Source organism: Pavona decussata, unplaced genomic scaffold (assembly GCF_977016875.1).
Source record: "Pavona decussata unplaced genomic scaffold, jaPavDecu1.1 SCAFFOLD_232, whole genome shotgun sequence".
In the NCBI taxonomy this organism is placed as follows: domain Eukaryota; kingdom Metazoa; phylum Cnidaria; class Anthozoa; order Scleractinia; family Agariciidae; genus Pavona; species Pavona decussata.
Genome location: NW_028145637.1, coordinates 1,982,574 through 2,003,906, shown reverse-complemented (window position 1 = coordinate 2,003,906; position 21,333 = coordinate 1,982,574). Strand labels below are relative to the sequence as shown.

Below are 21,333 nucleotides of genomic sequence, written 5' to 3'. Positions count from 1 at the left end.
ACTCAGTAACGCCGAAAATACCATGACAACGTTTAGTCCTACGCAGTTTAGGCGCCATTATCCATTACCCAGTCCTTATCACCAAAGGCTCAACTCTGTTACTGGACGTTACTAGACCCTATATACTACTACATAAAATACAATTATATGGCAGTAACAATTATAAGTTTATAATGAAAAAGCCTTTCTTGATATGAATCAGTGTAGTTAGAAAGACAAAACATTTTGAAAAATTGAGAAACTTTAGCTTGCGTTTTTAGGTAAAGAATTCTAAAGACGAGCACCATTGGAGGCTACAAAAATATTTTCATTGAAGATTTGAATGTCAAATAGCAATGAATAGAAGAAGTAAATATGAAATCAGTAATTGTCAAAACAGGAGGGTAACAGCTTAGCTTACTGAACAAAGTAAACTACACGACACTGAATCTAAATGCCATTAAAGTTAAAAATGTTCATGGTGAGCCTTAGGTTCAGAGAAAGTTATAATTCTGACTTCCTTTTTTGAATAAGTAACGGAATAAAGAAAGAAGGAAATGTTAAACCCCAAACATGAACACCACATAAAATACCATAAATAATAGAACAGTAAAACATAACCAGAATATCATTGCTAACAGTGTCTCGCTTTTGAAAACACGATTTTTGATAGTTTTGAGAGACTGCTAGACCTAAATATGTAACAGAATCAACTTCTTTAATACTTACTTATACTATAATTTTCGATGTTGAATGACTGCTTAGAGATACTAGGTGCCAGTCTATTATATTTCATCCATTCGGCAAGAGATTTAAGGTGGCCGAACACAGTTTGCGCGCGCTTTACAGATTCTGTTAGTGATGCTATTAAGCGCGCGCTGGGGTTGTGGTAAGCAAATACTATCGATCCCTCGATTTTATACTAAATGGATCACAAAGATAAGTTTTACTCTTAAAATAACTCAGTTTCTCGTTTGTGAATCCTTCTTCGTTTATCGCCGAACAAAGAAAGTGAGTTCGCAATGAGCTAAGCCTTTTTGTATGCTTTTCATCTTTGCTGAGAAAACCAAATTAAAATCCACGCATGCGCATTTGAGCAAAAAACTGTGACTGGTTGTTTTAATGGAAATGAACTGTTTTCTAAGGAACCGCTCGTTAGAATTTCGTGAAATTTGACAAAACAGTAGTTTTCTAAAAGCGTAACTCGCCTACAAACCAAAAACAAAATCTAACAGAGGGTTACTTCAAAAAACATTAAAGTGCAAAACCAACATTTACAGGAGATCTCTCTGTTAAAATAACATGAAAGCAGCATCATTATGTCAGTATTTTGTGAGCTTCTCTGGATACAAAAAATGAAAAAAATCTAACGAGTGCATTTTCTAAAAATTAAGGAAAACCATTATTTGTGGACGGTTAATAGCTTGCTCCGTTGCCATGGCAACGGCACCTTGCTCAACAAGAAGAATCAAAATCTATTTCTTCTTTGTTAATCTTGCATTTGCTAATTTCGGGTTCTCAGAAGTACGTAGTTTTTAAATAATGTTTACCACTGACCTGTATACTAGAAAACTGTGTTCGGCCACCTTAAGTTCTCGATTAAGGGTTAGTTCCAGGTGATTACTTGGCTCTTGCAAGAAAAATAGAGGTTAGTGTGATCAGCAAATAAATGAAATTTGAGCAAATTAGAGGCGTTGTGAGTTAAGATCTACCCAACACGGCCCGGTTGTTCGAAAACCGATTAACGCTAATACCCGATTGAAAGTTAATCGAGGTTTTCATTTCGCTCGATAAAATTGTTTTTAAAAGCTGATATTTAAGCAAAAGGTAAAGAAAAGTCTAAGTCAAAACTGATGGCAAACGTCTTTTGGAAAAATACTTGTGGATAACTAATGTATTGTCTTCGTTTAGGGCATCTTTTTCCAACTTTTTGGAAGCAATGTGAAACATTTTCTCAATGGGATTTAAATCGGGACTTCGCGGAGGTATTTTCAGTAGTTCGCAATAACAACGAGCCATAGCTTCCCAGGCTCTTCCAAGAGTACCCAACGACCCTTCTGGAGCAGACTCTTACCCAGTCGCTATTTACGTGTTTTGTGGGGTGAGAAGATTGAATTGAGACGCGCGGGGTGTCATGGGAAGAGGCGAAGGAAAAATATTTTTCCTTTGCCTCTTCCCATGACACCCCGCGCCTCAATCCATCCTCGTATCCAGTCTTCTCACTCCACAAAACACGTAAGTAGCGACTGGGTACGAGTCTGCCTTTGGAAAAAATTAATTGCATGTTGTACTAAACACTAGCTTAGTGTTCTTGCTTACTATTTAACGTTCCTGGGAAAAAATACCCGGTCTTTACTGTCAGCGAGCAAGATTGTTAAGAAATGAAAATCCCAGCCAGCTTTTAGTGTGATGTCTGTGAACTAGCAAGCAAAGTTGAAAATAGCAAAAGGAAGACAGTGCCAGCCAGAGCAAGAGGAATTTCTAGAGCTTGCCAGCAAGCGATAACGTACACCAGTTTTAAGCCAGCGGGAGAAGTTTGCTAAAAAAAACTACACTAATGATTTGAAATAACAATTGTTCTGTAGGTCGCTTGACGCCTTTAGTCCCGAGTTCAGATTGGGCGTACGATGTTTAATCATTAAGGCCTCTTCAAAAGTAGCACATTCCAATAATTTGCTTGAGCAATTACAGTGGTATTATCTTGTACTGTTTGTATATCGCATGATCTTTTGTCTAAAGAGTGCAGGGAGACAAGCTGGATTTCAAACAAGGTCCTGATAAACTTAAAACCTTCACACTTTGAAAGGTGCCCATTAACAACACTATTGTTGTCACAATTGTTGTAACATAATTGTAATTTCAAAGCACAAGTGTGTTTTTATTTTGTAGCCTTTTCTATTTTTGATCATTGCCTGATGATGATTTTGTTGAAATAAACAACGAAATATTGCTCTATTAAATCCGCATCCTTGTAATCTAAATCTTAGATTTAAGAGATACAGTTCTTCGGACTCACGTTTACGGATGGCAAAGAACAATTTTTAACCATCGTATACAGAGACATTGTTAACAATCCATCGAAGGAGTAATCGTTTTCGGGAAAACGGCAATAAAAATTGTAAGAATTAATTAAGCTAAAAGAAGTCCATTAGCGGTACCGAAGATTTTCGGCCGAAACGTCTTGCTAAGTTTTGTTTTTAACGTTTTTTACGAGTCAGAGTCACACATTTTAGATTACATTATCTCCATTCCTGACCGCAATTTCAGTATTTTTCACTCTCATACTTATGTTCTACTATAGTTAAGTTCAACTTTAAACCAGCTATAAACAAGTGGAGCAAATTAAAGCAGAGAAGAATTCAGTCTTCCTAAGCCAATACAAAATAATTGGAAAACCTGTTTAATAATAGTTCTATGACAATCACCTCTCAGTTACAAATTCAGTTTCTAAGTTAAAGTACTTTGCAGTTCTTTTTCTTCTTTCGGAATTTCTTCACGTTTTCGAGCTTGGGCCTCTGTAACACTGCTTTAGACTTGAAATCTTTCATTGTTAAGTAATCGTTTGTTCAAGTATTAACAATGATTTGCATGTAAAGAATTCAAGTAAATACAGAGCATTCATTGTAGTGTGTTTATGTTATTGCTGGTCAGTTAGACTTGCCACAAGTCTGCTTTATCAGTCGAGCGATAAATTAGCGCGGTGAATTAACAGCTGCCCTGCGAGCTGAAGTTCCTTGGTCAGCTCATGTGGGGGCGGTCAGACAAATTGAGTCAAGAAACTAACGCAGGGAAATTATTATTGGAAGGTCACTACCCGTCTCATTAATAGCCCCACTTTCATTTCCTGGCGGGCCCCTGGTCTGTCGACCCTTGGACGCTTGGTTGGATCACAAGGTGCAAACTTCTGGAGAGAAACACTGAATACCTATGTCTCGTTATGGCCACAAGAATTTTCCTAAATTTTCCGCTTCGCGTTTTCTAGAAGCCCATCATTTTCAATTCCTTTAATTCAATTATGATGGCACAAGCCTCTGAACTATCATCATTCATAACACATATGTTTTTAAATCTTAACATCTGAAGCTGCGAATCGACTAAACTAAGGGTCTGTGGTACAGTAAAACATTTGTCAGGATAGATTCCAGAGCAATGCAGATTCCCACAAAATATAGAAACCAGAGCTTCTCTGACGGTAATTCCCCTGTTCTGGACCAGTAAACCTGTGATGGCGGAAAACAAAAATAGAGTAAAAACGTTTAGCAGTTAAACCACCCAAAAATTTCAAGTCTAAGTGGTCGCATACAAGCAGTCAGGTCAGAGGTACTCTATGCGTTGATTAATAATTAGAATGAACTAGTATTCAGTTGAATAAAGAACGTTTAAGTGGCTGTATGATCTTGAGTTTTGTTCAAGTATGTTACTTTTATATTTCAATGTGACCTTTTTTCTAATCATTTGTAATCATGTTTTAAGGAATCTATGCATAGCTGAAGTCTCTATGGAGTGATGGGGAACAGCACTGAGGACCCACGGCTGACTGACGACAGGTAAAAACTTTTAAAAAAAGGCCTCCAAACCAAAACAAGACACCAAATCCTCCAAATAAAATAAAATTTTCAGATGCAAAATTTGTGGCCAGCAAGAGCAGCATGCAAAGCAAACAAAGGTTGTCCACCTTATGGTCAGCACTGTTGAATTTGTTTGAAAGTTGGAAAATGAACCACTTTGCCAAGCAGTGCAACACTAGTGCAAGTCAGGCAAAGAAAAGGTTCATATAACTAAGGCGCCCAAAAAGTATGATTTGCAGTTCTTGTTGTTAAAGATAGCAAAGACCGTTTCAATAAAACCCTTTGATCCCAATTGGCCACCATTTTGAATTGGCCGGGGGCAAAGGAAGCACGATTTCCATTTAGCACAAATATTTCTGTATAAATATTTGGAGATATTCAAATTACTTAGAAAACTGAGGGCATTTTGGTAAATGATGTTTACAATTAAATTGAAGAAGTATAGGTTTGGTGAAAAATGGGTAAAAATTCGGTTTTTGAGTTTCATACAATATTGTTATTTGTCTATAAAGCGTGACAAGCATTTGTCTATAAAGTCTGCCTCACATCTCATCTAGAGGCCTCAAGTCTTTAGCCCAACATTAAACTTCAATACGCAGTGTTTGAATGTTTCAAAGATTGATTCATACTGAAATTATCTGTCATCAGATTCTCATACAAAGGGTGTAATTTTCAGCATTTTACCCCAGTTCAGAATGGGAGCTAATTTACACAAAAGGGTTATATAATGGCTATGGAAAGCCGTTGATATCCAGTATTACATTCCTAGGAATGAGAGTAAAAAGAACAATACTGCCACTAAGTGTTATAATTTACATGTCAGCTGGACACTGGTGCAGCCAGCAGCATGATCAATTACACAGTTCACAGTATCATAGGACAGTGATCTTTCTTTACAAAAGTCCAATTAAAGCCCAGCTAAAGTGTAACACCATCCTCACTGTACAGAGATTAGGGGTAAACATTTAGACCTCAGAATATATAAACACTTCCAAAAAACAAGCTCTATCAGCTGAGACTTCTCAAGGTGGGGATGGATCTTGAAGAGTCCATTCACACCCTGACCAGAGAACAAATTTTCATTGATTGCAATGTCTTTGAAGGTTTAGGCTGAGTAATGTGAGTCTGTGTGACAGGGAACATTGTACATGTTGCAGTTATGAAGTGTTCTTTTGTTAGAAAATAATAAATTTTCTTGTTGCTGTTATTGTTAAAAATTATCAAGAGTTCAGTCCACAAACAACTGCTCTAATGAGTCAATTGTAACATTGAAAATAAAGAAACACAATCATCAACACAATGTTTTAAAAAGTGTCTTGTTGCATCACCACTGAAATTCATGCACGACAAATGCAAACAATTAAGGGTAAATAATGCATCATTACAAAATGCGAAACTACTCACCAAAACTATCTGCACCATGCCAATAGCTGCGTGAAATAATAGTTGAAAGAATAAAACAACAGTTTAAGCTTGCAAACACATTTTCACATTCTTATGTCATCTTCAGTTGTAAAATTAATGTTCGTTACAGTTTGAGTTTTCAAAATGCATGCATGGAATTACAATATAATTGTAAATATAATTGTAATTGAACAAAGAGTGATTTGGTTGCTGATTTAAATGTTTTTTTGTCATTTAATACATAATGCCCCCTTATTTTAATTTGAAAACATGGGGGCTACAGAATCTAGAATCTATGATGAAAAAACTCCACAGAAAAGGGGTCAGTGCTTCCCCTGGAATACATATAATTATACAGAAAATAACAAAAAAATCAGAAAATTTACTGTGTTCAGTATGAATAATTCATCTCACTATGACAAAATCATACTTACAAATTATGCTTACTCCTAACAAAATGTACGTAGAATCTACCACAGAACCACGATAAAGGGAAAGAATTATGGTAATCTGCCAAAGAAAATATAAACGAGACATTATTACTGTAACGTGGTTGTGCATAACCATGCAACTATTATAGACCCTAATGATGGATCAGAGAATTAACTAGTATGTAGTGTACGTTAAAGTGAAAAGGCAACCCCTTAATTTCCTACTGAGAACACAAGTGACAAAAAATCTTTGACTTTGGCGAGAATTGAACCCACAACCTCTGGACTTGATTGTGCTGTAACTTGCCCTACCGACTTAGCTACAGTGTACGAGGCCAGATGGGAGTAAGTCAAGAGTGATGATGGTGGTAACCACGGCAATGTGAATGTTGAGGGTGTAAATGAATGTTGTACCGCTAGCACCAAGGACAGAAATGATGGATCAGAGAATTAACTCTGAAGTGTGAGTTAAAGTGCTAAATGAACCCATGAAATTCCTACGGAGCAAATTTAGCCCTAGTAAGGAAATGGGAGACCTGCGATTTGTTGCAGGGTGTTTCAAACATGATGAAAAATCATGAAAGAAATCCAAGAAAGAAGAATTTTGTAGTATTTATGAATAAATCTGCACTAAAATCAAATGGGCCACCTGTGACCAAATGCATTCCAAGCTGTTCAAGTTTCACTGTTATCAGTAGGTTGAACTCAAGAATTCTTTGAGTTCTAGATACTGTTAGACCTTTCTGTGTAAATACTTCTCATACTTTAACATCTGTAATAAACCATACCACTTAATGCCAATTATTTTAATAAAATACATGTACTAAACGTTCCTAGTTCAATCACCACATATTAGTTTAAACTTCTCACAAGTCTCCAGCTTTTGTAAGCAGCCATGATCACTTTTAAGGGCTTGTTACTTAGTTTTCTGTAACAGTTGTTTTATTCCTGTGGCAAGTGACCACTTGATCAGCACATCAATTTGATGTCACCTTCAAAAAGTAATTAATAATTTATAAGCACATTGACCTATCAAATGGTCGATAAAACATCACGTGCAGTGGTTTTAAAACCCAATAAAACCTCCTCCTTATTAGTATGCGGTGTTTAATGTTTTTCTCATATGCTAATTTCCAACATTCACAAAAGCATCATTGTTATGAACTCTCTTGACACACGCTTTTCCAAGAATGTTTTTGAAGCCATTAAACAAACTTGCGGCATGTGTTTTATCCGGTCAAATCCCGATAAAACACTGCTCCTTGTGTTTTAAACATTACATGAGACACAGGATGTTGTATTTCTGATAAAAATGGTCTCTGACAAACTTTTGCAAAGTGGTCTTGCCATTTTTCAACAAAGAGCTGTAAGATATAAAGCTAGCAAAACACTTTATTTTTAGTTTTTGTTATTGCTGCTAGTGTGTAGAAAACAGTAACAGTGTCCCATAGAGTACAAACCTCATGTTTGTCCTGGCAAAATTCTTACAAAATTATTTAGGTTGCATGCAGCCCTCAAGGGATAAAAATAATTAAAATTAATTGAAAACACCTGTAGTGTTTGACAACAAAAACTCCTCTCATGTAGTCACTAGTTTATATCAAGGTTGAAACCAAAAACATTGCAAAAAACTGGAACATTTATTTTGGAAACAGAGCTGATATTGAAAAGTACTGCACAAGTACATGTAAACTCCAAAATTATACTTACCACAACCATTGTAACAACAAATGAAATAAAGAGGAACAAAATAAGTTTCTGAATGAAAAACAAAATAACAGTCAATGATCCAGGTTAAAAAATTACATACATTTGTACATGGTACATGTATGTACATGCATGTTAATGTTTGGGGCATATATTTTAAATATATTTGAGCCGTTTGACCACCCTCTTGATAGTTGGTAATAGTAGATGATAGTTTTGACTATCACCAACAATCCCGACTACCATGCGCCGTTTGAACAGGGCTTGTGCATCAGTCAATTCTAGCTGTGCCCATCCCCCCCCCCTGGCAATAGTGCGGCATTTTCCCAAACTGTCCATCCCGGGGGTCGGGCATTAGCCTTCTACCCAATTACCCCAGGGCATTTGACCATCTCACTTTTTTCACCCTACAGCATTGTCGCTTCCTTAAAAACAAATTCATCTGCAAATACAGTTCGTTTCTTATTGAATACGTCTAGATGGGACATAAAATGCTAGAGCTGTAAAATGATCTATTTTTGCACTAACTACAGGAAGCAAGACCCAGCTAGGACTTAATTTGGCCTGAATTCGAATTAGCTTAGATTTTACTGAAAGTAAGACGAGAAACGAAGAAAATAAAACATTTTTGACGTGTTTGAGCCACCACCCGGGGGCATTTGAACAACTATTTTGTCCCAACGGTGGGGCGTTTGCCAGTTTATTTTCAAAACATCGTAATTCCCGGGTGTCGGCCCGGGGGGGTGGGGATGGGCACTGTTGGAATTGACTGATGCATTTAATAAGACCAGCACTCCTGCAGTAAATGAACAATATTAGATTAAGTGCACTTTGTCTTTAAGTGTACAGGTATATTCCGTAGTCACACGTTTAAAGAATGAGGAATAGTCATATCGCCCAGTTGCCACTTTGCTTTGGCGGCACGGAGCACTTAGTTGCTTCTTTTAATATTATAAACTATAGTTTACACGTTTAACGACTGCGGGAGCAGGTAATCCAGGTGGCTATCAAGTGCTCAAGTGGGGCGGCCCCATTCACAAACATTTTGCGACATATTCTATTCACGCTCACTATTTGCATGCACGGGATAATATGAGAGTGGTGAATGTATAATTCATGAATGGGGTTGTGCGGATATCTTTCTCAATCTTTCTCTTGCTCGGATTCTGTGAGCTTAACTTAGCAGGGTCACTTACTTTAGTAGTACAAAATGCAGCACCGATACATACCTCTTTAGGACTTTTTCCTTTTTCGTGGAATAAGGTTGTATCAACATCATTATTTGAATTATAAGGTGGTTTATGAGGCTGTGCGCCCTCCAAAAGACTTTGCTTGTCACCTTCTTCCGCCATGTTGGTCTTCAAGTTTCGACACTTTCCGAAGAAAGGCGAAGAGAACCGAACATTTCCCGAGTATCCACAGGCTGACTTTCAAAATGGTTCCGGATGAAGGTTCACCAGGTCCGCTGTACTACGAAGTTTCTCCTTTCACGGTATGAATGGTCAATTTTAACAGTTATGGTTTAATACGTTTTCTGTTGAGTTGTATTGCACACCAAGCTCCTTTGAGTCAAAATTTGCACAAGCATCGTACATGTTTCGCGTCGATCCTGGGACCTGGGAGCTTCCGAGAACCATACACTGGGAACGCTTTTTTCCCCCTTTCTTCTTAGCTTATGTACTTAAGATTACTCGCAAAAACGTCCTTTTTTCCAGTTTTGTGCATTGTCCAACCCCCCACACCCACCTGAATGGGATTCATATAATGATTTATACAAAGCATCAAAAGTGCATGATACTTGCAATTTGTGATTGGTCTGTAACCTGGTGGGATGGTGGAGGGGGGGGGGGGGGGGAGTGGAAGTGGGTACTCCCTCACTAGACTTTTACGGGCATGTACCAGCTGGGTTTGGATTTTTGGAACTCTTCGTTTAGAATGAGGTATCTATTTTGAAGGCATTTTTTTAGAATAGGGGCATAATAAATTATTGCAAAAGATCTGAAGATTTAAAATAATTCAACTGGGAGCAATGGGAGCAGGGATGGCGCAGTGGTGAGAGCACTCGCCTCCCACCAATGTGGCCTGGGTTCGATTCCCAGTCTCGGCGTCATATGTGGGTTGAGTTTGTTGTTGGTTCTCGTCCCTGGTCCGAGGGTTTTTCTCCGGGTACTCCAGTTTTCCTCCCTCCACAAAAACCAACATAATTTTCCAAATTCCAATTTGACCTGGAAACAGTGGAGAGAAGAGCCACTCCGTGGATTCCACTGATATTCCTATTTATTGTTATTTTTATTTATTTTATTTATAACTGTGATCTTAGTGCATCCGTAGAGAATTCACTTTCAAGGAAACTGTTTATCAAAAAGTTGTTTATATTACAAACTACTCTGGTGCACACCATCAGTAGAACCCTGTGAACTTAATTTGCCTTATTTTAGAATATTTGGGTGTTAAATGATTCTAAAATAATTTATGTGGAAACCTAATTTGGAGGCCTGGATAGCACATAACCACCCAAAACATACTTAAGTAACCCCCCCCCCCCCCCTCGCCCAGAGGAGTTTGTGATAAGAGTACAAACTCATGGATGATGTCATGAACCAAAGAAATTTCTCGTTAGCTCCCTTTTGTAAAATTTTCCTTAAATTTAAGGTACAGGTAATGTTAAGCAATCATCTGCAGTCTTGTTAGCCTTGCCAATAGGCATGTTCTCTTGGTATATAATTTATCATAAATGGCAAAATCAACACCAAATTTCAGTACAAGTATAATGGCTATGATCATTTTGAAATAATTTCTAAACAAAATAATAGATTTGAGAAGTGCAGCTTGTGTGTTGGTGATACCTGTACAATCATGTAATTTCTTACCATGCATGCATTTCAACATTCTCTATGATATATTAAAAGCTGAATAGACTAACAAAAAACAGAATTTATTTTTTTTGTACAACAAGAGACAAATTTGCTTGCAGCTGAGCATACTTGTAAAACTTGTTAATAGCTGCTAAAAACAAATTTATAAATTAATAAGTACTATTGCATGTAATAGTCAACTTCAAAATCAGAACATAACTTGAAAGAAGTTTACAAATTATTTCTTAACTGTCCTTTATTCCAGTTTGAAATTTCTGATCCAAGAAATAGCACCGATCAATTTCAGCTATTCCTGGACTCAAATTACAAGAAGGACAAAAAAGGTGCATGATCAGATGGAATCTAATTGTAAATTTGAGTTGGAGGGAAATCAGTTTGAACAGGTGGGAAAAAGTTTTGAATTCAGATTTCTCAACAAGATCAAAGTTTGGTTAGATGGTGAAAGCAGCAGCTGGGCAAACAATTTATGTTTACAGACAAAAATATTTAGCAAAACACAGTGTAACAAAACAAGATAACAAGTTAAAGAAGAGGGGAACTGCCACATTAGAAATTATTGAAAATGAGTTCTTCCATTGCAGTGCACATTAAGTTATGCTCAATTCCATGATTACAAAGGAAAACTTAATAATAATTTTGTTGACTTTCTCTTGTCTACAGAAATTGGCATTACGAATTTTTGCTGGAATCACAGGATTGGTTGTTGTGGTAGGTATTTGTTATAATGTTTTGATGTGTCAGACAGTAAACTAGGAAGTGAAACACTGGCATAATTGTGATAAACGCAAATATTATTATAGGTAATTGTGTAATTAGAGGAGTGCTCATTAGGTTCAGATGTAATGGGAATACTGATATGTATAAACCCCTTTGAGATTGAGAATGATAGTTTCAAAGGTGCACATTCACACTAAAATGTGTCAGTAGTGTCCAGAAATTGGTGTGCAAAATAAAACAATCTACTGGTGAGATAATTTTCCTTCTCTGGAAACACTATCATAATGATAAAAAAAATTACTAACATCTACGTGTTAAATAGTCATGTCATACATCATATCATGTGTATGTATCATGTATCATATGCCATGGAGTGATGTCATACAGTCCTGTCATACGTCATGTCATGTGTATGTATCATGTATCATGCCATGGAGTGATGTCATACAGTCATGTTATACAATCCATACAATCAAATTATTGTGTGACATGAATCCAGACCTTTAGGTTAGCAGAGGCCTGCTACCAAATGCCCTTATTGCTTCTCTTCATGTAACAAAATATCTCAGTGCATCTGCAACAAAATAGATGGGTCCAGTAAAACTGTGGTGTAAACCAGTGTGGATCTGTTGTCCAAGTGGGAGTTTTATATAATTTCTTACTCTTAAAAAACAGATTGCATTAATTTTGAGCTTTGTGAAAGCTGGAGAAGACTCCATGATGTACCTTGTAGCAGTCAATATGTTAAGTGAGTGCATAGTAATAAGTATTAAGATTTTTAAAAAACGTTACATTTAAAGGTGCTAATTCAGTCATCACATATGTTTTGCTATCAGTGCCATGATTAAAGGGCTCACTTGTAAAAAGGGCATTCATGGTTTAGTTTGCCTTTCAAATTAATATTGTTTTTACTGGCAGATTTCAAGGTAGGGATTTCGTAAAGCTTGACCGTAATTAATTGCATTGCCTGTCCAGCTGACCTTAAGAATTTGAAAGTCTTGATGACAGTAAGACTAGTTCATACAATGCTATAACTGGCTTTTGAAAACTTACCCAACTGCAGCACATGAGTCCTGTGTTACTGGTTCTTTAATTCTTTTGGTTTCATTCAATCTGAGAACAGAGGAAATCACTCATCTTCTGAACTTGTCTCGGAGTAAATTTAGAAATTTAAGTAGACATTCCCTAGATCAGTAGATCTGCTGTATTAACCTGCATTCTACAAGTAGCCCCTTACTTTCCCTGCTTTGGATATCAGACCTTCATTATATAACATGACTTACATGCACCACAGCATGGTATTAATAATTGTTTTGCTGTTTGTTATTTCAGTCAGCAGTTTGATTGGGGGTGTAATTGTAAGTACATCCTTAATTGTATAATTTTTATAATATATAGCTAACTGAAAGAAAACTGTTAAGTATTTATCGGGTGACCCATACAGGTGGCCAATATGACCCATTTATAGCCTGTGAACAGGCTCCTAAGTGGGGCTTAGGGCAAGCCGAGCTCAGTCTGGGTCTTTTCGCCCTTACCCACTTGGGAGCCGAACCCATTTATTGCGCTTATTTAAGATATTGTTTTTATAACTCCATACTTTCACCTTTTTTTATAGCCGACCATTGTAAAAAATATGTGCTCCAGCATAAAATAAGTTTACTTTTTAGTGGCAATGGTTTTGAGTGTTATGGCACTTGGATCTAAGAAGATCATGCTCGAGGTACCGGTATATTAAAAGGGTAGTGCTTTCACAAGCTGTAGTACAGAAAAAGGTGGGAAAAACCGTCAAGGCCTTTGAAAAAGTTAATTCCAAGGGTAAAAACAAGGGATGTAGTGTCATTTGCTATAGAAGGTGTATGAAAGGGTTATCTTTTCTGTCTAAAATGGTATATTAAACAGCAAGGGTCTGGACCTCAGACTGACTTGCCATACAAAAACATGGCACAGGAGCACTGTCACAAAACTAATCTGTTCACATTTGTGCCAGGAATCTTGTTTGCAATTTTGTAATATGAAGATGATAATCAGAACAGATGTCTGTGGGTGAAGTATCTGGTGTCTGTACCCAGTTCAGCCTCTGGGCAGACTTTTGTACCCCAAGCTCAGGTTTTGGTGTAGTTACACCTGAACAGCCATGTTTACATTGGTGCCTGCTTGGGACTATGACTGGGCACATTAATAGTGTGTGGAGACCAAGTGTAAACACTACCTGCAATTTTAGTAATGGCATTGTTGAAGCTTTTGTCTTTTTGTAGACCTATTTATTGTAAGTGTTAACACTTTATTTAAACAGGGTGGCCCATTCAGTTCAAAGGCTGGTATCCAGAGGGGCCCTGCATTTTAAAAATATAAGGATATAACAACTAATGGAGTAGGAAGAGGGTAGGGGGTGGGGTTGAGGAGAAAAGATGCTATGCTAAAAAAGAGTAAGAAGCCTGCGCAGTGAGATGCAACATCTAACTTAACTGGTCACTTGAAGCCACCCTCTTTTTTTAAGCTTTAATTTCTTATTAAGTTTTTCCCTCTCCTTGATTGGGTCTGGTTGTTTAAAGACACTGTTGTAGTTTAAGTACACTATTCAAGAGCCAGTAAAACTAACACACATTTTGTAATCTTCCAAAATTTTGTAGACATGGTGGTACCGCACTGGGATTATAGTGAGTACAACATTTAATTTTGTGTTTGCTTCCTTTGTGCCACTATTTTGTCAAGTGTTGCAAACACGAGAATTGTTCACTGAGTGGTCAGTGTGTTCTGTGTTCAACATGTGAATACACAAATTATATGCTTCCCAGGTGTTCTAATGGTAATCAAAATTCCATGATCATAACTAACTGATGAAAATTTGTATTGATAATTTGTACAGGTTATGTCACAAAGCAGAAATACCTGTAGACTGATAATTTGAGCTCAATAACATAAGTCCTGTGTAGTGGAAGCCCATAAATTACTTGTGTGCTATTATACCAGGTGAAGTCAATCGATAAACTGATAATTGATATCAATTGAAACCCATCAATATCAATCATTGAAGATTGATACCAATCAATGAAAATTGAGGACAAAAAAGGGTTGAGTGAACAAAGCATTATGGGATTATATACATGTAGTGGAGGCACGAAGCAGCTACTGGTTACCTTATGTACAACAAAACAATTAATACATTAAAAATTTGTTTACTGAATCGCAAGTTGCAACCCAACAGACACCACCCATACAAACCACCGTCTCATGCTCTAACAAAAACCTTGTGGTGCCAAACACTTTCATAAATCAAGACACTGAAAAATTTTTCAAACATGCAGTTCATACGCACTTGTTTTTATATTATAATTGTTATTTATTACAAATAAGAATATTATGGTAGCTTTAGGACTTTTTTTCTTTAAAAAAAATTGTGCTTGAAAATGTTTTTTTTAATCAAAATGAACTGTAAATAGGCTTTAATGGTTTTTTCTACTTTTAACTTGTGAATAGCAATTTGCTAGGAATATGTTAATAAAGAGATAATAATTTTTTAATTAAAACATATTATTATTACTATTATTATTATTATTATTATTATTATTATTATTATTATTATTATTATTATTATTATTATTTTATTTTTTTATCTATCTTTGCAGGAAGCAAGGAGAGTAGCCTTCATGGCATTTGTGGGCGTCTGCATAATTTTCCAAGCCATCTCATCGGATATTTACGTTTATAACAAGAAGTCACCAATGGTGCCAACATCTGCAATTCCGCATGTTGTACCCACAACGTCTGTAAATGCCAGCACGATAAACCCTGTAACATAAATCTACACACGACTAGGTGACAAAAGAAAACTGCGGAATCAAAACTGATTGTAGAAAAGGTGCCAACTAAGGCACACACACAAAATATACACTTGAAAAATACGAGATAACTGGTCAGTCCCTTCTTAATTAGTACACTATCAAATTTTTTTAGGGGGGGGGGGGTGGGGGGAAATGCCAGTAAAACAAACAACAAGTCTGGAGTTTGTGAAAAGCTTATTTTGAGCAAGAGAGAAATAATTTGGAAAACCTACTTGAGAGCGAAGTTAGAAAAACCATGCCATGCGCCCAAACGGGAGAGAGAATTTGTGAGCAGTGGGGAGCATGAAACTTCAGCCTCGGACCTGTCCAGGAACCCGAACCACATTTTAGCAAGAATGCAGCAAAACTTATGACGATCCCAGTTGTGGCGACGTCATCCATCACTTTTCCGGCGGTCTCTGGTGTTTATACGTTTATTCCGATTATAGTTAATAAAAGGCAACGAGTTCCTTAATTAACTATGTCCCGATATTACGAGTTATCGTCATTCACTCTTTCATATACAACCATTATCATCGTCGTCGCAATTAATGAGTTCTGAATTACAGTCGAACCTCCATGTGCGACCACCTCTTGTAAGCGACCACCTATCCAAAACACTAAATTTTCCCAAGTCATATCCCAATAGTTGGAACCTCTCGTAAACGACCACCTCAAATAAGTGACCGCAACGACTTTTCGAGGTGACGGCATTACAGTTTTTGTTTTTAAACCTCCTGTAAGCGACCACTTAACACATGGTCTGATCTCCATGTTCGCTGTATGTATTACGCTACTCAGAGTTTACAAGGAACTTTTAGTGACAACCTAGTACTCCATGCGGTAGTTGAAGGCGATGGACGTGTATTTTTCTGCTCTGTGACTTATGTTAGAAACTATGCGATTCTAAGAGGTTTTTTCAGCTTTACATCTGCTGCAATTATGAATGAAGACCTGGATAACATGGATTCAAATGAAAGAAGGCCTACGCGTAAAAGACAACGTGATAATGGCTCTCAAACTGACGAGGAATCTATCGTGGACAGCGGCCATTGTTGCGACGCCTCGATGAACATGCAGAGAATGGAGGCCAAAATCGATCAACTTTTGGCCTTACTACCCGAATTTGAAGCTCTGAAAACCCGTTTAACAGAGGTAGAACTTGAAAACAAGGAATTGAGAAATACGTTGGATTTTAATGGAAGAGAGCTAGCTGAATTGAAAGCTACTGTGGCCTACACGTGCTCCCAGATAGCAGTAAACCGAGGAGTGTATACAATATGCGAGCCAGCGAGGCATGCGAGCCATGGCGAGGCATGCGAGGCAGACGTGCGAGGCATGAACAAAACATGCGAGGCATGCGAGGCATGAACAACCCCCAACATAAATGCTAACCGTTAAGCTAACCGGGGAGCTATTTAAGCTAACCTGAGTGCTTTTTAGGCTAACCGGCATGAGTGCCTCGCACGTCTGCCTCGCATGCCTCGCATGCCTCGCTGGCTCGCAGATTGTGCATCCCCTAAACCGAGAGGATCAAAAGAAGCTGAAGGCTGAAGTCCATCAGCAAAAATGCCGGAATATCAAATTGGAGGCGTACACACGTAGAGAGAATATAAAGATCTTCAACCTTCCGGAAATTAGAGGTGAGACACCCAGTCATACAGAAGAATTAGTAAGATCAATGTTTGAAGAAAAAATGAATATCTCGAAAGAAGATGTAGATGACATCACAGGGCGCCCACACAAACTATGTGACCGTTTGTATTTTGAATTTATAGAGGCATTGTATGGGAATATCGAAAATTCTCGTATTATCGTGCTAGATTGCGACAGATATTCTCATTTAACATCAAAATAAACGTAGTTTTACCTTAAATGTTGTGTGTTGTCGTTCCTAAGGTTGAAGACGGCGATTTTAGCCATTTGAAGGGTTCGGCGTTGAACGTTCAACGCCGAACCCTTCAAATGGCTAAAATCGCCGTCTTCAACCTCAGGAACGACAACACACAACATTTAAGGTAAAACTACGTTTATTTTGATGTTAAATGAGAATATCTATCGCAATCTAGTACGATAATACGAGGATTTTCGATATTCCCATACATTGCCTCTATAAATTCAAAATACAAACGGTCACATAGGTTGTGTGGGTGCCCTGTGATGACATCCAATTTGAGCGTGTCCACCGTTTGCCGACTCGCAAAAACTCCGTTAATCCTGCCAAGCCTCGACCAATAATTGCTAAATTCAGCTTTTACCAAGACAAACAGTTTGTTTGGTCTTCAGTCAAAAATTTGAAAAATACTGGAATTGGACTTTCTAATGATTATCCCAAAGAAATAGATGACATTCATGGAAAGTTATACCCGGTTCTGAAAAATGCTAAGCGAGAGAAACAACAAGCCTTCTTCAAGGTTGACAAATTAATAATAAATGGTCAAGTTTACAGAGGAAAGGAAACAGAAAATCTTCCCTACTACGGTGAAATAATGAGCAGTGCTCACGCAGATGGAGAGCTGTAGTGACTAAATGCGCGCCAGATGTTTGATTTCTGTATCTGTGTCTACTTTTTTTGTATTTTACTCAGTTCGTTTAATTAGTGTCGTACCATTCTCGCTTTTGTTATGCACTTGTCATCGGCTTCCCCGAGGGGGGGGACCCCGGGCTGATATGGGGACTTTGCTAATTGTGTATTTCAAAGTTCTTGTATTTCCCCACCCGTGCGGGATTTGTTTCTTGCAAAGTCCCCAGTATTTGGCGAACCCAACTGGATTTGAAGATGCACTTCAGAACTTTATTTGGGTTCTTTAAACAATCGGCAAACACTCGGACTTTGCATTCTGATGAAAACTGAACTTTAATTATTTTTTCTCGCATACTCCATAAGTTGCTATAAATCACTCCTCTTACAGTACATGCGCAGTATGGTGAAAATTTCAACATTTCATTCAGTCCTGAATTCCCCAGAATCTGTTTTCAATCTATCCGGACCGATGAAGAACAAGGGAAAACACACTATCATGATGGTTCATTGCTGCTTCTAAACACAACGTCCTTAAGTTTCCTGAGTACTCTGAACAGTTGCTGTGATGCTTCGGAAATTAACATTCTTGTGAATATTTAAAAAAAAATCAACTTTTTCTATCCTTAACAATTTAACAGACCGCTTCTATTATATCACTAACAAAAGACGACCTGTTGGCCTTTAACAGTGACCTCTATAAACAATAATATATACCCAGAGGAATTTTAAAGTTGCCTATGCCTACAAATACGTACAAATTTTTGACGGATGGTCTGTTTGATAGACAAAAAACAATGGATTTTAAAACATACGTTCTTGTTCTCCTCTGCCATCTTGCCATCGATCGAGCGAACAAAAATTGTCCCCAATCTCCTCTCAGTTGAACATAAGCGAAGTCCCCATATTTTCCCCAAGAGTAGGGCATTCAAAAATCTAAGTCCCCACATTTCCCCCACCACAAGGGAAGAAATTTGTTGCAAAGTCCCCATAAAGTCCCCGTATTCCCCCACATCAGCCCGGGGTCCACCCCTTCGGGGAAGCCGATGACAAGTGCATTAGTTGTACTTATTTTTAGGTGGAGTCTGTTCTATCAAGTGTTCGGGTTTAGTTGCATCTGTGAGGCATTTTTTTTCGTATCTGATTTGTTTTTGATCTTTCAACGTCCCCTGTTCTATGTTTTTGGATTTGCATTTACATTTACCACTTCGAATACTTCATTAGCACTTTTCCCTATTTTTCCTTCTTCTGCGGTCTCATTAGTGACACCTTTGGGATTATAAAATGACTGAGGCGCTCAAATTACTATCGCTAAATGTAAGGGGCATAAGTAACTTTAAAAAAAGAAGAACAATTTTTACTTGGTGCCGGAAACGCGCAGACATTTCTTTTCTGCAAGAAACCCATTCTACAGCAACAGCAGAAAATCGGTGGAAAAACGAATGGGGTGCAGAGCTCATTACTTGTCATGGCAGTTCAAATTCCTGTGGTGTTGCAATTCTAATTAAGAAAGATGTTGATTGTACTGTACACCAAAAAATTTTTGACCCTTTGTCCATCTACAGCCTCTCCATTATTTTCAATTGATGACAACATCTTTGATGTCACAAAAAAGAAATCAAAGGACTATTACTCATTACTTGCACGCAAAAGAGCACAGCCTCCTAATATCGTTCGTAAATTGCAGAATGATTTTAATTTTTTCTTTGATCAGCTGAGAGAAATCTTCACTCTGCCACATTCTGTTGTGCTTGAATCATACGTAAAAGGTTTTCAGTTCAAAGTGATCAACTCTATTTTATACACAAATTCTAAATTATATAAAATAGGCTTCAAAACGGATGATCTGTGCTCGTTTTGCAAGGCAGAATCTGAAACCTTACACCACCTCTTGTATCAGTGTCCCTTTGTTAGACAGTTTTGGAATGATTTTCAAGATTACTGGCACCAACTCTCAAATCAGCAAATTCGTCTTACTCTTCAAGATGTTTTATTCGGAATTATAACTAAACCATGCCCTTTACTTAACCTACTGAATTATTTTATAATAATTGAGAAACTGTTTCTATGGGACTGCAGAAGAACCCAGATTCGACCCAAAATCCAAGGATTTCAAAGTAAAATAGTCATAAAATATGAAACCGAAAGAAAGATCAATAACACAAAATTCTTTAAGAAAAAGTGGGTACTATCCCCACTTTAATGTGAAGAATTACATTACACATAAACTTTTGTGTGGTATTTTCATTCATAAGTGCAACTGTAACCTATTGTAAGTCTCTTTTTTTTTTTTCTTACTTCGTTAGTAACAACTTTTAATTTAATTTTAATATTGCAACTATTGTGTAACTGTATATTGTAAGTGTTAGTAGAAGTATTTAAGTATTGTTTCTATTATGATAGTATTAGTAGTAAATTTGAGTGAATTGTAATTCGTTGTAAGTCTAAAAAATAGTCATACCTTGTCAGTAGAAGAATTTAATTTAATATTGTAACTATTACTATTATAATTATTATTATTATTGTTATTATTATTATTATTATTATTATTATTATTATTATTATTATTATTATTACTTTTTTGTAATTTAGGTTAGTATCTTAAGTTGGTATGGTTAGTATTGTAAGTAAAGTTTAGTATTCCTTCGTATTATAACTAGGAAAATGTATGGAATAAATGATCTTCGAATACCCCGATTTGTCAGACCTGATCCTGGAAAAGACCCCCTCTGGTTCGACTCTCGTAAGCGATTACTTATCTTGGTATTTTGGTTTTAGGTGGTCGCTTACGGTAGGTTCGACTGTATCACCTTTTTCAACTATGAGATTCGATCAAGTGAATTACTGGATGAGCTTGGCTGGGTAAGGTTTGACCAATGGAGGATAAAGAAGTTAGCTACAGTCATGTATAAAATTTACAATAGTTTCTCTTCGTCGTACTTAGAACATATTTTTACAAATATCTCAAGTGTTCATTCTTAAATTAGAGGCCCTGAACCAGTCCCCCTTCCAAGTTTACAAAATATAGCAGAGTAGTTTGTTGTAGTATAATCTCATTATGTTTCATATAGGTTTTTTTTCCCACACGGTTCCTAGGAAAATCATTTGTTTTAATTTCATGATATGACATCGTATAATGATAATGATGAGTTCTTCAAGGCCGAGTTGTTCAAAGCACGATTAGCGCTGATACAGGTTACATGTTACCACCATGAAAACTCGATCACACGTTTTTTCCCCCAGTTAACCCAGGACTAGTGAGAGTGTTTCCAACAACTCGACCCACTTACAACAGATAAGGACGTCAAA

At 37.1% G+C, this 21,333-nt stretch overlaps 2 protein-coding genes across 2 annotated transcripts; one reads left to right on the top strand and one right to left on the bottom strand.

Annotated features, from left to right (window-relative positions):
* Nucleotides 1-3,363: 3,363 nt before the first annotated feature.
* Nucleotides 3,364-9,453, bottom strand: LOC146458708 (uncharacterized). Its single transcript, XM_085090420.1, has 5 exons — nt 9,319-9,453; nt 8,093-8,140; nt 6,386-6,461; nt 5,952-5,977; nt 3,364-4,199 (listed from the first exon to the last, which is right to left on the bottom strand). The coding sequence occupies exons 1-5, from the start codon at nt 9,439-9,441 to the stop codon at nt 4,074-4,076; spliced, it is 399 nt and encodes a 132-aa protein (XP_084946546.1). The 5' UTR covers nt 9,442-9,453; the 3' UTR covers nt 3,364-4,073.
* Nucleotides 9,454-9,497: 44 nt separating this feature from the next.
* On the top strand, nt 9,498-15,982 carry LOC146458707 (uncharacterized). The gene is made up of 6 exons (XM_085090419.1): nt 9,498-9,581; nt 11,626-11,673; nt 12,358-12,430; nt 13,015-13,040; nt 14,313-14,339; nt 15,309-15,982. The coding sequence occupies exons 1-6, from the start codon at nt 9,525-9,527 to the stop codon at nt 15,480-15,482; spliced, it is 405 nt and encodes a 134-aa protein (XP_084946545.1). The 5' UTR covers nt 9,498-9,524; the 3' UTR covers nt 15,483-15,982.
* Nucleotides 15,983-21,333: the final 5,351 nt, after the last annotated feature.

What these genes read in the sequence shown, in the direction of transcription:
- LOC146458708 (XM_085090420.1), bottom strand. Translation starts at nt 9,441, where the DNA reads ATGGCGGAAGAAGGTGACAAGCAAAGTCTTTTGGAGGGCGCACAGCCT. An exon ending in GTTAGGAGTAAGCATAATTT is followed by an intron (nt 5,978 to 6,385) that starts GTAAGTATGATT and finishes TATTTCACGCAG; the next exon opens with CTATTGGCATGGTGCAGATA. An exon ending in GCATGGTGCAGATAGTTTTG is followed by an intron (nt 4,200 to 5,951) that starts GTGAGTAGTTTC and finishes CCGCCATCACAG; the next exon opens with GTTTACTGGTCCAGAACAGG.
- LOC146458707 (XM_085090419.1), top strand. Translation starts at nt 9,525, where the DNA reads ATGGTTCCGGATGAAGGTTCACCAGGTCCGCTGTACTACGAAGTTTCT. An exon ending in GTTTGATTGGGGGTGTAATT is followed by an intron (nt 13,041 to 14,312) that starts GTAAGTACATCC and finishes AAAATTTTGTAG; the next exon opens with ACATGGTGGTACCGCACTGG. An exon ending in GGTACCGCACTGGGATTATA is followed by an intron (nt 14,340 to 15,308) that starts GTGAGTACAACA and finishes CTATCTTTGCAG; the next exon opens with GAAGCAAGGAGAGTAGCCTT.